This window comes from Sphaerodactylus townsendi, linkage group LG08 (genome assembly GCF_021028975.2).
Source record: "Sphaerodactylus townsendi isolate TG3544 linkage group LG08, MPM_Stown_v2.3, whole genome shotgun sequence".
Classification (NCBI taxonomy): Eukaryota; Metazoa; Chordata; class Lepidosauria; order Squamata; family Sphaerodactylidae; genus Sphaerodactylus; species Sphaerodactylus townsendi.
This window is the reverse complement of record NC_059432.1, coordinates 74,883,874-74,900,567: the sequence shown is the minus strand read 5'-3', so window position 1 is coordinate 74,900,567 and position 16,694 is coordinate 74,883,874. Positions and strand designations below refer to the sequence as shown.

Here is a 16,694-nt window from a genome sequence, read left to right as displayed (position 1 = left end):
TGACTTGATTTTCTGAATGGTAAAGAGCATCTTTTCATGACTGTGTGAAATGCTTGCACTGTGACCAGACTCAGACCTTGGTCTTGTAATCAAGAACAGTTATTCAGGCAGCAGAATCATTCATTTAATTAGTTCACACTACAACACCTTTCTGATGTTTCAACTAAAATGGCTTATGGTATCTAATACCTGAGATGCTCAAGGTAAGTTACAAGTTCATCATAACAACAAGGGGTGTTCAAACACAAGCAAACAAGCAAGTTGTTGATCTGAAGATTTGAAAATGTGTATGTAACATGTACTTGTCAAGGATGCTCAAGTCTAGGCTGATCCTGCAGGGGGTTGGATTAGATGGCCTGTATGGCCACTTCCAACTCTGTGATTCTAATAAGACAGCAAGCTAGCATGGTGTAAATATGACATTGGATATGGATTTAATAGGTGAAGTTTACCTCTACACTGAAGGCTGTTTATTATTGATAAGCAAGGTTTAGTTCAATAAGGTTTAGTTCAATAAGTCAGCAATGCAACAGGGATATATCAGCCAAGGTTGCTAATCAGTCCTTACTACTCTAGATTTCTGTACGAAGCTGTGGCCAGGTGGCATACAGTTATAATTTCATAACTTTATGCCAGAACCTGGATGTTTTGGGACAGTGCTTTGTACAGCCCAGTCTGGATCTAATCCAGGTTGGATCTTGATCATCTGCTTGCATGTGGCCATTTACATACCCGTGATTTCAGTAAGAGTGCACATAATCTCAGAAATGTCAATAGTTGTTTTTGCATAAGTGGACTGCTCATACTTAAAGTTTCACCTGCGTGTATGTACCTGTAGTGTTTATTTTGCTCATTTATATTCTGCTGTTCTACGCCTAGCATGCCCATATTGGCTTCCAAGATATAAAAAGATATGAAAGCTACAATAATAAATTCACTATAAATAACAGCTATTAAACAAGTTGAAAAGTCAAGGATAAAATTATTCTCAGGCCCTTCCAGAATAAGTAGACCTTCAAATAAAGAGAGGGGAGTTCCTCAGTCTGAAGACAGCAGCTGAGAATCCTGTCCCTGGGGTTCTCACTAATTGTACTTTGGAACCCATAGAAAAGTCCCTTTGGACAATTTCAAAGTACTAACAAGAGCACAAGGAACTGACAGGGACATATAATGTGTATGATTACTGGAAAACCCAATCACACTTTATGGAAACCATGTGTCACTTGAGGTTTGAGAGCCTTTTCCATTAGTGGGTCTGTCATTCAGAGCTCACTATTACAAGTAGCACAGTAAAAAACCATTCCTTTCTTTCCTTATTATTTGCTTTAAAGTTGTGATCAAGGAAGGTGTATGCTCTGAGGCTTGTGTCAACACCAGTGTGCTGGCTTGGGGTACCAATAGGCATTGAAACATATATGCTCTCAGCTTCTGTCAACAGATTCTTGTGTTTGGGAGGGAGAGGTTGTGGAGAGAGTTTGAGGTAGCTCAAGGTAGCAGTCTAGCTGCTGATTGGCAGTACCCTCTACCTTTCTAATACTGAACTAGATTGAGGCTTTGGTACTTCAGAGTTAAAGAAAAAGCAGTGGGCTTCATGGACAAGTTAAATGTAGGTAAGACATTCTAACTTTAAGTCAGTTTTGTAATAGACCAAATTTGCCTGTCAAAAAAGTTGCTTTGCCTGAGAATTTTTAAAAAGATACTCAGATAGGATTCTGACAGACATGGTTTAGGCATCTTACAAGATCTGGTTGAAATTGCCTTTCAGACTCCCAAGAGTCTTCTTGCATCTTTTGTCCAAGTACTACTTGATGCAATCTAATCACTGGAATGAGTTGTGGATGTATTTGGTTACCTGTTAATTCAGCTGGCTGGACATGGATTATCAATTGTCTTTTCCTTCTTCTTTTTCCCAGTTTATTTCTGCACCTGAACCACTGAGAACACATGGTTTTGTGTGGATTTGTTCAAGTGACCTGTTTTCTGACCATCCCTCCCAATGAAACCTGCTTTTTAATTCCTTATGTCTTGGGGGCTGTGAGCCTCCAACAGTATGTAAGAATTCCATGTAGTGTGTTTTGGTATTGTGTTGTTTCTATAAGAAACTGTGCCAGCTGAATACTGCCAACTAGTTCCACACGTTGGTCTATCACTGTGTCTTAAAACATGCCCATGCTGACCTTTGGAAACAGTCGTTCTTGAAAAATGACCATTTTGAACTTTGCTAAGTTGTGTAGAATTTGTGTTTAAAGGGAACGTCAGATAAGCTTCAGCAGACAATGAGGAGACCATAATTTTCAACTAGAGATTTCTGTAGTCGGGCCACAAAATCTGTCTGTAGCGATGAGGCGGTGTACTTCAAGGAAGCCAAGCACCCACTGAGCACAGCAAGACCAAAGGACCTGCAGAACTACCACACATTTTATAAGTGAATCTGCTTTAACATCCACAATCTACAAAAAAGTTTGAAATCATTAATACTGAAAACATTTTTTTTAGAGGAAGAATGTATGTCTCAAATTTTATAATGTTAAATAGGGCTGCAATCCTAAGAACACTATCCTGGGAGTAAACCCCACTGACAGAAATGGGACTTACTTCCAAGTAGGCCTGTTTAGTGCTGGTCTGTAAAGGTTAAAAAATGCTGGAGAAAACCTCTAAATTTAAAAAATCCTATGTTCCTTATGCAATGTTAGGACACAGTGGAGGAAAAGGATGCATTTTTAAATAGTTGTAGTAGCCCATTGAAGTCAAGCTCTTGCTTAAACTTAAAGCTCTAAACTTAAAGCTCTAATCTATATGATGTCTTAGTCTGAAAAACGTAAGATGGAGTTTGGAATTCAAACATGATATCTTCTGGATTTTTTATTGTGAAATTCTGCATGAACGAGGTTCTGTATTAAACAAACAATTGGGTAAGGAAGGGGGACAGCACTACAGCACTGGGAAATAAGCTGCAACCTAATTTTTATAACAAAAGTTCTCTCCAGCACATTTTTATTACTAAAAAGCAGCCAAGAAGAGGGATGGAGTAAGAAGACAAAATTCCGAGAGTCGTGGTCATCTGAGGGTCCATCAAGCTGGGCAAGTCATGTTAGGTGATACTTGGGTTAGGTCTGGGTGCCGTGAAAGAGAGCACAGAAAACTTTTTCTGGGGTTCTGGCCTGTTAGCTTTCCTTGCAGGGACAAACAGCAGCTGGGAAGGTGAGATGAGGAGAGGAAAAATAAGGGGGGGAGGTCCTTATCTGAGCACACATTCACTTCCATGATCCATCCTGGTGATAGGAGGTACTTCATTCAAGCTCTCTTCTCCCAGGGTCACCCAGTGGTCATGTAGCTGAGGACTAATTTAATTTCAAGATTGTCACACACTGGGACATGCATGCCACCCATAAATTGTGTTAAAAAACAGTTGATGGGAAATATAAAAAACAGATGTGCAAAGTAGGCATGTTAATGAGAAATAAACACATGAACTGAATCATGAGAAGATAATGGTGCACATGAAAATCTCTGGGGATGCGTTGTGCTCGAGTGTCTGTATTTACACGTTTGGTTTAATACAAGCTGCAGAGACCTACAGCCTTAATGAAATGGAAAGGTCATTCTGCAAGCTGCCGCTGTTTTATTGCATTGAATGAGCTGCCTTGTTTACTCTGGTCTTCAGATGAAGTGCAAAAGAGCACATGTACCACTGTGTGAACTTTTCTCATTTTAAAAACCTTTAATAATATAATCATAAGCGATGCAAAGAAGTTCTGTTTGTGCCACGCCTCATAGACCTAATGCCCTTTCCGTTAATAGTACATGGAACACTACACTTGTCTACCCGGTACACAAATATGAAAATGGATTTCAAGGTTTTTGAACTGTTCTGGCTTTCCTTTAAATGAAGTCGTTCCCCTCCACAGAATCATATCATACCCTCCTTAGTTAAGAAGTTCTCCTGATGCCCTGAATATATAAGGCAGAGAGAATAAAAATATACAGACTTGGATCCTCTGAACAAAGCCCAGGCTTGCTAGGCAGCCTCGGCCAATGAGCTAACTTCCTCTTCCTCTGCTGGCACAAAAGAGACAAGGGCCCCCTGGCAACCACTGCTCTTACACAAAGGGAAGTGCCAGCAAAAGAGGTAGTGAGCTCCCTGGCAGGGGCTTTCCAGCATGCACAGAACTTGTTCCAAGTGTTTAGTTTTATCAGCAATTTGCCAATTTGCAGGTAGGCACACTTCTACTGCAAAGTCAGGGGCAATGTTCTTTGCTTAGAAATAGCCTGAACAGGGTAAGAAAGGGCTGTCAGGGAAGCTGAATTGTCTCTGTTGCTGCTACTGCTGCTGCATGGAACTGTGAAGGGAGACCTCCAAGCCAAGGGTTAAAGACTCATTAAGTCTTTAATGGGAGAAGCAGCAGTGGCGTAGTGGTTAAGAGCAGGTGAATTCTAATCTGGAGGAACCAAGTTTGATTCCCTGCTCCGCCACTTGAGCTGTGGAGGCTTATCTGGAGAATTCAGATTAGTCTGTGCACTCCCACACATGCCAGCTGGGTGACTTTGGGCTAGTCACAGCTTTTCGGAGCTCTCTCAGCCCCACCTACCTCACAGGGTGTTTGTTGTGAGGGGGGAAGGGAAAGGAGTTTGTAAGCCCCTTTGAGTCTCCTTACAGGAGAGAAAGGGGGGATATAAATCCAACTCTTCTTCTTTTTAAGTTGGTTGTGACCCCCTCCTTCTGCTGTTGTCTATGCTCCAGGAGCAGTCTTTGGAGATGGGAAGAAGGGGGTGAGGAAGTCATGCTCCACTGACATTTCTTCCATTGACAGAAGTCTTCAGTGGGCTCCAAACCAAAGTTCGCACCTAGCTAGAAAGTGTTTGAATTTCAGCTATCCTCTCTTTTGTGGATCATTAATGTGGTTTCCCATGCTCAGTTACAGTCTTTAATTGGCCAAATTAATATCTATCCTGCCCCTTTGAAGCTGAACTCACTATAGGTTCGTGTGCTGCTATCCCAAAATGAGGACAAGTGAACATCTTAGCCTCCATGATCCTATTGCCTACTGATAGAACTGTGCTGGGGCATAAACACCCATCTACCCCTGGGCCCCCAGTGCAGTGCAAGGGAAGGGAGGTGGACATGCACTTCATGTATGACCTAAAAGTGAAACAATGATCATAATGAAATGATGCCATAAAGCTGCCTTTTAGCACATTAGGCGATTGGTCCCTCAAAGATCAGTATTTTCCTTAGACTGGCAGCAGCTGTCCAGGATCTCAGACACAGATTTCCCCAATCACCTACTCTGATCTTTTTCTAACTAGCGATGCAGAGGATTGAACCTTGAGTGTCAGGTCTTTGACTGGAATCAATAAGCAGGCTCTGAATACTTGATCAGAAGTCTTTATTGAACACAGCTGGCACCTGGCTTTGGCAAAGCCAGTTCTGGCGGGCTATGGTGAAATGATTACATTTATCCCTGTGGTTTTCCCGCCAGAACACACACACACACACACACACACACACACACACACACACACACACACACACACACACACACACACACACACACACACACACTTCCCATGGAATGTGAGAATGTTACAGCGCAAGGAAGGATGTTTGGGAGTCGAGCATCTCAAGGTCAGCACAGAGATAATATCTAGCCACCTGCTGCCTCCCCCTGCTGGGTCGGTGCCAGGGGAGCATGTAGTTTGACTACAGTTGCAAGCATCAAAGAAAAACGAAAGAGCAGGAAACATCCATTAATATATCAGAGGTGAAAGTCATTGCAATCAGACACCACGAAAAATTAAGATTTCGCAATAATGAGCCCAACCACCACATGAGCCCCTTGCTCCGAATGTAATTGAAGCTTTTCTGTGCCCATGATGACAAATGCACCATTCAGGGCCTTTCCCCACTTCCCTTAAGCCCCGCGCTACTCGAGGAGAGTAGCGCGGGGTCCCTCGGCACTCCCCACTGAGAGGAGCGGCGACAGCACAGCCGCCCCGAAGCTGCTGCTGTCGCGCCCCTCAGCACGCAGCATCCCAGGCGCTCTTCTCAACGGTGCCTTTTGATGGCCCCGCGCAGAGCGCGGGGTCGTGGGGATGGCCGGGCACACGCCTGGGATGCTGCGCGCTGAGAGCAGCGCGCGGCATAGAAGGAAGGACGAAAGTGGGGAAAGGCCCTCACTGGCTTAGCTTGTTGCAGGTTTCTGTCAAAATAGCTACAGTAGGCTATAGCTATACAGCATTCTGGTTAGTTTAATATTGGCGTTAGAGAAAACCTGTGACTCAATGTCAGGATGGAGCCTGGCGTCACTGGATGGGACTAAGGTGGACTCACACCTGCCTGTGGGGAGGGGGAAAGCTGTCATCTCCACTTCATGCAGGAGAGGATTGGTCATTATGACCATGGAGACTTGTCCTGGGCTCAGCCAGTCCAGTGGCAGAAGGGTCTGTTTTGGGAGGAGACAACTCCTAGTCTGACTGTGCCCCACGTAGCCCAAGGGAGGTTGTGGTTGACTGGGGGAGGCAGTGCCCAGCTCAGGCAATCCCTGTACGACCAAGGAGAGGTGGCTCCCTGCTTGTTCAAGACTCACATGGCCTGAGGGAGAAGATGCCTTGCCAGGGGAAGCATTGCTCAGCCTGACCAACCCAGGCCCTAAAAGTGTGTGGAAAGGTGCCCAGGTAGCTAGGCAGGTAAGCTGCCTTCCTCCCTCTTTCGGCAGGGGCAGCGTCTGGGCAGGATGGGGCACTTTTCAAGGGCCTTTTCTCTTCTCGCTCTGCCCCTGGCATTGTGTTTTGTCTTTTCACTTTTTATCTACCCTGTTATTCGAAAGCCAGGATCAAAGGGAATATTTTTGACCTGGCACCTGAAAGAAAGCAGCACAGTCACCTAGTTAACCTCAAGGGAAGGCAAAGTCCCACTGTCGCTGGTTGCCACCCACCAAACTTCTGAAGGCAGGGGCACCCACCAGCTTCACGTCCCTCTAGATGACTTTTTCTGATTCCTCCCTCCCTGCCACTTTTCATTGAGAGGTTTTTTTCAGTACATTTCCCTCCTGCGATTCATTGCAGCTGATCTCAGGGCCTTTATTTTTCTTTTGTGACCACGATAATAGAGGCCAGCATGCTTTTCAAAAGGGGACCCAAGTCACTCATGGTGGTTACAGCTTCCCATTGAGATGACATTTTAAAAGCTACGTGTGTGAATGAAAAGGCAGGACTGTGGCAGTCCAATTACATGCAGCTTTGTGAGTGTAAACACCTAGTTATGTGGCTGTGAGTCACTGAGGCAGTAACCTCATTCTGTCATGAATTTTAACATGCACCATTTCTTCTGATAACAGTGAGTGCAAAATGTAGTATCTGGAAGGTAGTTTGGCTGAGAAAAGAGCAGTTATTAACAACTATGCATATGTTGTCGATAAAATCAAGGAAGAAAATCTTTGAGGCAATTAGATCCACACAGTCTTCTGGAAAGGGTACAGGATGCCACATTTAGTAGGAATATGATTTACAGTCGCATGCTGTTGTCTGAGCCCAAGCTTCATTTCCCCACACCTAGTATAAATTTGTAATCTGTTGTCCCCAATCCCATTTTATAGATGATGACAGACAGAAGCCTTTATTGGCATTATGAATTACAATATTAAGACGGAAAAACAAAACAAAACATTTATCCATTAACTGAACCCGTTAAAATATGTTAACATCCCATTTTATAAACAATCTTATGCCAATTTTCTTTGTTATTTCTTTTTTTAAAAAAGTTTTATTGATCAATTCATAATTCCAAAAAGGACAGAAAGGGAGAATGTACAAGAATTAAAACAGACAGAAAAAGATTACAATTAATAAAGGGGGGGGGGGTAACAAGGGGAGAGCCCATCTTCAGCCCCTTTATTCCCTAGAAGGAAATTGAGGCTTTTTAATTGACTTTCTTATCATTTATCAATAGTCCTCTTTTTGCAAGTACTCGAGAATGAGAACTAGACATTATTTCTCTTCTGCTTGTGTTTCTTTGGTCTGATGCAGTGAAACTCTGGTTGTGCATACAACAGTTCCTTGCTGTGCTTCCATAGCACTTCCTCCTCCCACCTCCCAGGGGCTCAGAGGCTTGTTGAAACTCCAACCCACCTTGTGTTTGTTTATTCTACACAAGCCAGGATTCTAAACCTCAGAGTTGTTTAATCAAGCTCTGCTTACTAGAAGAGGGAGAGGTGTACATGTAAGCACAGAAATCAACCATTTTCCCCCCATGGACCAACCTTTATACAATGCAGTCCTGATACCTATTTAGTGATAAATGAAGAACTATGAGCTTTGAAGTATCTCCTTAAGGATCATTGATGTTGTAAAATAATAAAAGCCTTTGAAGTTCTTAGCTGGCTCACACAGCAGATCCTCTGAAGAGGGGTTATGTTATGAAAATATATACTAGCGTTAATAACAATGGAGTCAAAGCAGCTTATGTATGACTTTACTGTAGTTTAATATGCTGAGCTCATAGTGTATGCAACTGCCACTTTAAGGGAAGGGGGAGTCAGCCGGCCACCATCTTTCTTCTGGACTCCAAGGCTTTGAAGCCCCAGTCAGAGCACTGGCTCAGGAGTGCAAAAGTCATTCTTTGGCTGTCCCTACCTGTTAAATGGCACACTATACTGGCAACTGTGCAAGTGTTATAGTCACACCTGAGCACTGAAATGGCAAAAATATTGCAATAGGGTCCTTCTTTAAATATTATCATCACCAAGATCCCATTAAGTACACTTTTTAACAAACCCTCTCCAGAACAGGGTTACGCTGCTTGCCATTTGGTGAAGGTTTCCCTCAGAGATTTCCTCTGCTTGCAGCTCATCTGCCCACTATTTCTGTGTAAAAAGTACATGAATAAAGTTTGTTTTGACTGCCAATTTGGCACACGTGTTGTTTTTCCCTCTTATGGGTTGAGGGAAGCTTTGATTACTTGAAATATGTGCATAGTGCAGATTCTCATATCATGTCGTAGCTTTGAAGACACCTCCCTCAAAACGATAAGGAAAAACGACACGTGTGCTAAACTGTCAGTCAAAACAAACTTTATTCACATACTTTTTACACAGAAATGGCAGACAGATGAGCTGCAAGCAGAGGAAACCTCTGAGGGAAACCTTCACCAAATGGCAGGTGGCACAATGAAAAATCACAAGCGGGAGAAAATGGCGGGTGTGAGCTGCAGTGAAAATGAAAGAAAGTGCTGTTAGAAGTCTTACTGCACAGAAAAACTAAGCTGGTCTGCGGAGGGCCGGTCAATGGGAGGAAGGCAGGTCTTCCAAGCAGCTAAGATTTTCATATTTGTTTTTGTGTACCAACAGAGATAGCTCATCAAAAATGATTTAAAATTAGGAAAACTATATATTGCCAGAATTGGCAGGACCAGTTGAGTACAACTATGTACTGTTGAGGCTGAAATGATGCCCAGGATTGAAGCCTGCAGAGCAAACATCCTGGGGCAACCTTCACCAAATGGAGGAAGAATCCATTCAGCTGCACACAAAATGTCAGGAGCAAGCTGAGGGTGAAACTGACCAGAGAACAAAACAATCAGGCAGGAAAAATAAGATGCCTCCTGAGCTCTGCATTCTGCACTGCCAGGCAGGAGGCTTGAGGGAAAAAGGTGCACTTTGAAGCGTTTTTGAAAAAAAGACACCTTGAGCTGAAATAATGCATCCTGAGCACATCTTGGGGGAAAAACTGTGTGAAGTTCCTCCCCAAGATACCTTTCTTAGCGTCTTCTGGACATCTTATATAGGTTGCAAATAATGGACCATTCAAGTTCAATTTTGCAAGCCATAAACTGATGTGCTGGGGGAAAAAGGGGGAAAAAAACCCCAGAAGATCAATATTTGAGACAACAAAGGTGTTGAAAGTATTAATTTACAGCATCATGACATGTCACTGCTGGGTTTCTTTAACTATTAGTTGTGGTAATATTGATCATAAGAAAAACTATTCATTTTCCATTAGCCACTATCAAAAATTCCTAGTCCTGGGGACAATTGAGATGGGTCAGCAAAACACAAATTACAAAACCCTGGGGTATGAATTCTAACACCTCAGACTTGGTAGCTGCCATCAGCCCCTTTTAACTTCTATTCAAACAGTCAGAAGCCAACAGACTAGCTTTTAACTTCCTGTGATCAAAGTCAAGAAAGTCACCCCTGTGAGGTAGGCTACCTGCAGCATGTTTTAAAATAACGGATGTTACCAATCCATCTGAAATCCTCCAGTATTCATAGCCCACTGTTTCTGAACATCAGCATGTCAAACAGCATGTCTGAGCAGTACAAGACCTCAGAGTCCAAAGTTGTATTAAGAACCCATGGCAAAGGTACCAAGAATCCTAAACATTATGGCCAGGGGTCTGAGTTGGCTGGGGCCCTCTGACCAATATGATCTGTGGTGGGTGATGTCAGTTACTCATGTAACCCAGTTATTAGTCAGATAACCCAGAGGGTCAGAGAGAGACATTTATCTGCCGGCTAACCCTCCTATTTCTCACAGATGACAACTAATTTTGGAATGTGGCTCTGGTGTTCTCAACCTTGAAAAATCTAGGTGGTTATTGCCTCTGTTCTCAACCTTGAAGAATCTAGGTGGTTATTGCCTCTGTCCAGCACCTGATTCTGATCTCCTTGCAAAAGGACACTCCTTGCAAAAGGACAGAGAATCTCTGAATCTCAAGCAAACAGCATGGTTATTTTCTACTCTAAACGTTTCTATTATAGGCCTGAAGCCTTATTCAATGCTTAGGAAAACAAAAAACTGCACTAAGAGACCCAGTCTCTTGGTAGTTACTGATTGTTTTGTTGGCATAATAGGAAAATTCAGATGTAGGATGTGATTATTGTGGTGATAGTTCTTTTAAAACAAGACAACTGCAGCATTTTGAGCAGTTACAGCAAGAAGCATAGCAACTGGAAGAAGAATTTAAAGGAGTATCAACTAATAGCCTTCATTTGTTCATTATGTGCCTAATTGACAGCTCAGAGCTGTCAGTCATATAGTCTGACTTCTGCCTAAATTCTTGGATGCACCTTCTGGATATGAAAGAAAAGGTCCCTGACAGTTTGACAGACAAAGGGGACAAATGAACAAGCAACCCTCTGGGGTAACTCAAAGTGCTTCAGGTGTTTTGGAGAACATTGGAGGGTCTAAAGCCGGGTGACTTCTGTCAGTGTGTGTTTTCTTTCCAAAACAAATGCATACCTCTCACATCAACTCAACGCATCCCTCCTTCCTGGAATCAGTGCAGTGAAAGAGGCTAAGTTAATCATCATGGATGAGTCAGTTGACTGAACTTCAGGCATGCTGAAGAACGAGTCATCCTTGTTCTGCTCTGGCTGGTCTAGTTGCTCCTGATCTAGGCTAATACAGACATAAGAAAGTATTCTACAGGAAACTGACTTAAAAAAAAGTCAGTAAATCAGTATGAAATTGATATACCCAGAAGCATGTCAAAATTGATTTCAGCATATAAGCTCTCTTTCTAGAGCTCCAAATGCAGATGAATTTTCCTGCTGTCTCTTTCTCTCTGGTTATATAGGCAGGGTGTGACCTTTCTACTCTGTGAAACCAGTTGTGAAATCAGTGCTTATGAACTCCTTGACATTGCCAGAACAGACAGAGTGACTATAAATGTTGCAAAAGTTTTAGGAGAGGGAAGCTGGTCCTGTAGTATAGAAGTCAAGTTGGTAATTTTTCCTTTTTCTCTCCAAGTGTCTTTCAGTAACTCAGCAATTCTTTAGTAATATCCCATAAAGAAAACCCTATTGTCAAATGCAGTTGAAATGTCAGAATGTCAGAAAGTTTTCGACTCGTCGTCAAAGAATTCTTACCCTTTCCTAAAAGCATAATTGATTTCCTCTCCATCCGCTGACCAGGCACATCTACTCCAGGCACAGTGGCCGATGTTAGTCACAATTCCAGCCAAGCTGAGCATTTTCAAATCCTATTGCATTCCATAGAACAAATGTAACCATTTGTTTCTCTCTGCTATTGAACTCAATGGAACTTGAAAGTGTGCTGCATTGGGTCCTATATTAATGGCCAATATTTGTCATCCTGTTGGTGCTGTGTGTTTCTAAACCATCTTTGCACTAAAAAAACAGTGTACTCATTTTGTACACTGTTTTATGGGAGAGGGAACTATGGTAATTATTATGCCTCCATGAAACACTCCAGCCATTGTGTCTTATTAAAGCCACTTAGAGAAACTGCCAGAGACCAATCATTTTACTCAAGAAGGTCAGCAAAAACTAAATTTCTATACAGTGAATTTCTGCATGCAAAGAATTTCATGTGACATTTTTGATGTGAAAACTAGTAGCAACGTTTACAAAATTTGATACTATTGTACTTTTGTGAAGAATGGCTTTTGTGGTATTTTTTCAAAGCTATTGTATACCTTTGTAATGTGGATGTTTGTGCCAATAAATTTTCTTTAAGAAGATGATATAAAGACCTTTGATTTATTTTGATTTGACTTTAATTTACAGTGTTTGTCAAATTGTTCTTACAAATTTCCAAATCCATCACTGAGAGCTGAATTAAACCCTTTGGGATAAAAAAGCTGCACTAAACTATCCAGCTCTGTTATATCCTTATACATAATTTGCTAAGGGTTGGAATGTTGAAACGACAAACCTCCAGCCAATGAGTGCGCAGGGCTCATGAACTGCATCTCTTGCATTCCACCCAATGCCCGGGGGGGGGGGGAGTGGTGGGAAAGCTGCTCTCTATGCCAACCCTGCCAACAGCATTCCCCTTCACCCATCCAGCATCCCCCCACCCCGAAACCCAACCCCTTTCAGGGCCTGCCAGAAGCCCCCCAGTCCCTTACTCTCTGTCTCTCATCCCCCGCAAGACCAAACTAGGTAACAGCATCCCCATTCCCCCATCAAGCCTCCCCTGATCCAAAACCCAAGCCCTTGCAGGCCCTGGCAGAAGCCCCCACCATTCCCCCGCCCGCATCTCCCACCCACCAAACCATGCTGTCCTCTCCACAAGTCCTCCCCATTCTCCTGAGCACCCTCCACCCACCAAAAAGCTGAGCCACACCACTGGGACAGAGGAGGTGAGCTGCTCTCCTACTCAGCACACCAGAACCCCTTCTCATTCACATATGCACCCCCCCCCCGTCCCAAACACCTGACCTGCCTGCCTGGAGCTGCGCATGGTGAGTTGAGGGGGATCCTAGAACAGGTGGCAGGGCCCCTGGAAGACAGCTTTCTCCTAATATTCCAATATGACATTGTTGGAGACTCTCCAGTGAGGAAGAGACTAAAAAGCCACCCTACCACCACCACCTGGACATAGTATACAGTGTGTAGTGCTAGGGCCTAGCCCAAGCCCAAGACCTTTGGTGACAGTGCATGGATAGTGCATGGAAAGACTAAGATCAATTGTGCTCTTGTCAATGTCTATTAATTCCTAATAGAAGGACTAAAGCTGAAGCCACTCAGCTTCTAACAGAGCAAAAAATATGCGCAGCAGAGTTGCTTAAGAAAGTTACTTCTTTATACAGTTTAAAAATAACACAGGCTACATAAAACATATTTACAAAAAGAAGTCAAAACATAAGTGCTCAAGCACTTACAAGTAAAACAGACTTACATGCTGTAAGTCTGTATAAAGCATGTCATAGCAGATAGCATACCAACACAGCAATACTGCGTACGAATAGAGGAGAGAGAGATAGTGAGAGAGAGAGAAAGAGAGATAGTGAGCATAGAAGCTGCACCACTGATAAGCAGCTAGCAAAGGTCATCCTCATTAACCAGCTGCCTGGCATCAACTTACAATTAAACCCAGTGGTGCAACTGACATTGCTCCTACAAACATTTAGCACATATTGCCAAATACTGTTAACAATTCCCACATCTCCTATCCTTTTTATGTTGAAAAGGGTATAGTCCTAGAATCATAGACATTTACAAGAGCACAACTGATCTTAATGTCTGCCTTCCCCTCCCCTCCCCTCCCCTCCCCATCCCATTTCGTTTCTCTGCAAACATTTTAAACCTTTATTCATGTGCCGCTTCCGTCAAAACCATTGTTACCTGCAATGGGAAGCAGAGACCTTTATTAGAATAGCATTTCTATTGCTCTGGATGCCTATTACTGAGATCCGCCTTTTCATGAAGTTGCGCCCACTATTTTCTTTCCAGCAGGAAAGAAAATGGCAGGCATAACTTTATGAAAATGCAGCTCTCACTAATAGCCATCTGAAGGGATATATGTAGCATAGTATTACTGAAACTGATTGGGAAAGTCATGATGTGCAAGGGAGTGGCAGAGAAAGCAGGAAACATCAAAGGCTTGCTGTTGAATTCAAGAGGAAGGATGCAGTGGACGACACAGCTGACTAACATCAGTCCATCAGTCCAAGGGGTTCATTCCGCTTACTTTGCAGGGCATATTCAGAATTATCTAGCCACTCATAGGAATGTTTGGGAGAAAATGCCTCAATGTCTCTCTGCTTTGTTTTGAAGTGTTCCAAGGATATAAGGCATTATGGACTAAATTTTCAACAGGTGTGAAGACCAGCTTTACTGACCAGCTGCATCTCTTCTTGCTAGTCATTGCAACAAGATCCCTATAACAGGTGTGGATCACTCTGCCTACTTATGGCGGTGGAGGGGGTTTAAATATTTTACCACGTGACAGGCTCATCCCACAATCTGACCTAAAACAAGGAGGAAATGTTAGTTAAATGTAATGAGATTTGAAAGAGAAGCCTTACATGTTTCATCCTCTTAACGGTTCAGAAGGCTTTTCTGCTTACAACTGTGGTATTAACCTAGAAGGGAGGGAAAGTGAAACGGTAGGATGAAGACAAGGTGTTTTTACTTCTAGTGTATCTGCATGACTTTGTACAATGTGCGTATGTATATATGAAGAGAAGACTCACCACTTATAAGCAAAATGGGTTTGCAAAAATGGTCATGACTAGGAATTTGGCAAATCCTTCTAAGAAATTAGAGAAATGAAGAGAAACCCTGACTTCTGTGGTTAAATGGCAAAATAGTGAACAAGTCAAAACGGAATCCTGATAGGAAGGAGGTGATACTCATTGAAAAGGCTGAAATCTTAAAAGTTGTTATGCTTCCTGTATTTCGTGGGCTCCAGCTGACACTTGGGGGCTCAGTTAACAGACTAGGAGTTATACAAGGCACATTATTAGAGAAGCTATGCAGCTGCAAAAAAAAAGCTTTTTCTATCTTTCTATCTTTTATGGAGCCCAGATGATGTTTCCCTACCTTCACTACGCCCATCTGGACACTGTAATTTTAAGTGTAGACTCTGTATGCATCTGTCTTTAATGTCATCTTGGAAACTCCAGTTGGCGCAGATTGCCACAGCACCGTTACTATTGGAGTTAGGGGGAGTATGCATGTTCACATCCATTCTACAGTCATTCCATTGGTTGCTGATCAGTTGTCAGGTTCAGTTCAAGGTACTAGTCATCACCTACAAAGCTGTTGATGGCCTTGAATGCACATGCCTGCAAGAAGTCCTTTTCTATAATGTTTGCCCTGTGTTAGCTTCACTCATCTGAGCAAAGTCTTCTGCAAATGGGGAAAATCAACAATGAGCATTATCTGCTTTGCCTTCCACCTTACATAATAGCCTGCCCAAGAAGTAAAGGAGTGCCCCCAAAATTCTATCATTTCATAGCATGTACAAACTGAAATGTCCAGGAAGGCATTCTTGCAAAATAATTTAGAACTGCAATATAATGAAACAGTGCAGGAGGATGTTTTCATTAGGTGACATTCTTTAAAAGGCACTAGAATTGGCCGTGTCACTGCCAGCAATTTATGAAGTAATTTTGTATCTCCTACTCTTAATCGACAATTAATCCACAAGGCAGATTCCAACAACATCAAGAACAATAAAATGATCAAAAATTAATTATTAATTCAATAAAACAGCATGGTGTAAAACATCTATGGAAAACAAATGCAGGCTGCATTAAAATAAGAAAGAAATCAGTAGTGGAAGTTCAGACTTTTTTTCTGTCCAGTTTTGACTTCATGTTGATACAACAGATACAGACTGCATATAAATTCACCTACAAATATGAGTAGGTAAAAGTTTTTCTTAGGGGTGTTAGGTCTCCCCTGGCCACTGATGAAGCATAGGAGTTAGGTTGCTTGCTCAGACTGGGAAAATCCTCAGGATTTGGGGGTGGAACCAAGGATGAAGTAAATTGGGGGGGGTTACGGGTTCAACCCCCCCATTACATGTCCGAAGCTCTGCCTTCCGTTTGTTTGGTTTTTGTATTTTTAGTGGGTTTTTTCAGTTTGTGGCCTGCAGAGGGCGCAGCTTTTAGGTTAGCGGCACCAAAATTTCAGGGATTTTTTGGGAGACTCTTCTGATAATACCACCCAGGTGTGGTGAGGTTTGGCTCAGGGGGTCCAAAGTTATGGACTCCCAAAGGGGGTGCCCCATTCCCCATTGTTTCCAATTGAAGCTAATAGAAGATGGGGGCTACACATTTGAGGGTCCATAGCTTTGGACCCCCTGAACCAAACTTCACCAAATCTGGGTGGTATCATCAAGAGAGTCTTCTAAAGATACCCTGGAAGTTTGGTGCTGCTAGCTTAACAATTGCACTCCTGCCAGTAGGCACCCCCCAAATTTCCCCGGATTCTCCTTTT

General features: G+C 42.8%; 1 protein-coding gene across 1 annotated transcript in view; it reads left to right on the top strand.

Annotated features, from left to right (window-relative positions):
* The window catches only part of LOC125437983 (vesicle-associated membrane protein 2-like), a 31,520-nt gene extending 27,102 nt beyond the window's left edge, over positions 1-4,418 (top strand). The window contains exon 5 of the mRNA XM_048506097.1: positions 1,914-4,418. Within this exon, the coding sequence (XP_048362054.1) occupies positions 1,914-1,930 (17 nt within the window). The 3' untranslated portion in view covers positions 1,931-4,418. The remainder of the gene's footprint in view (positions 1-1,913) is intronic.
* Positions 4,419-16,694: the final 12,276 nt, after the last annotated feature.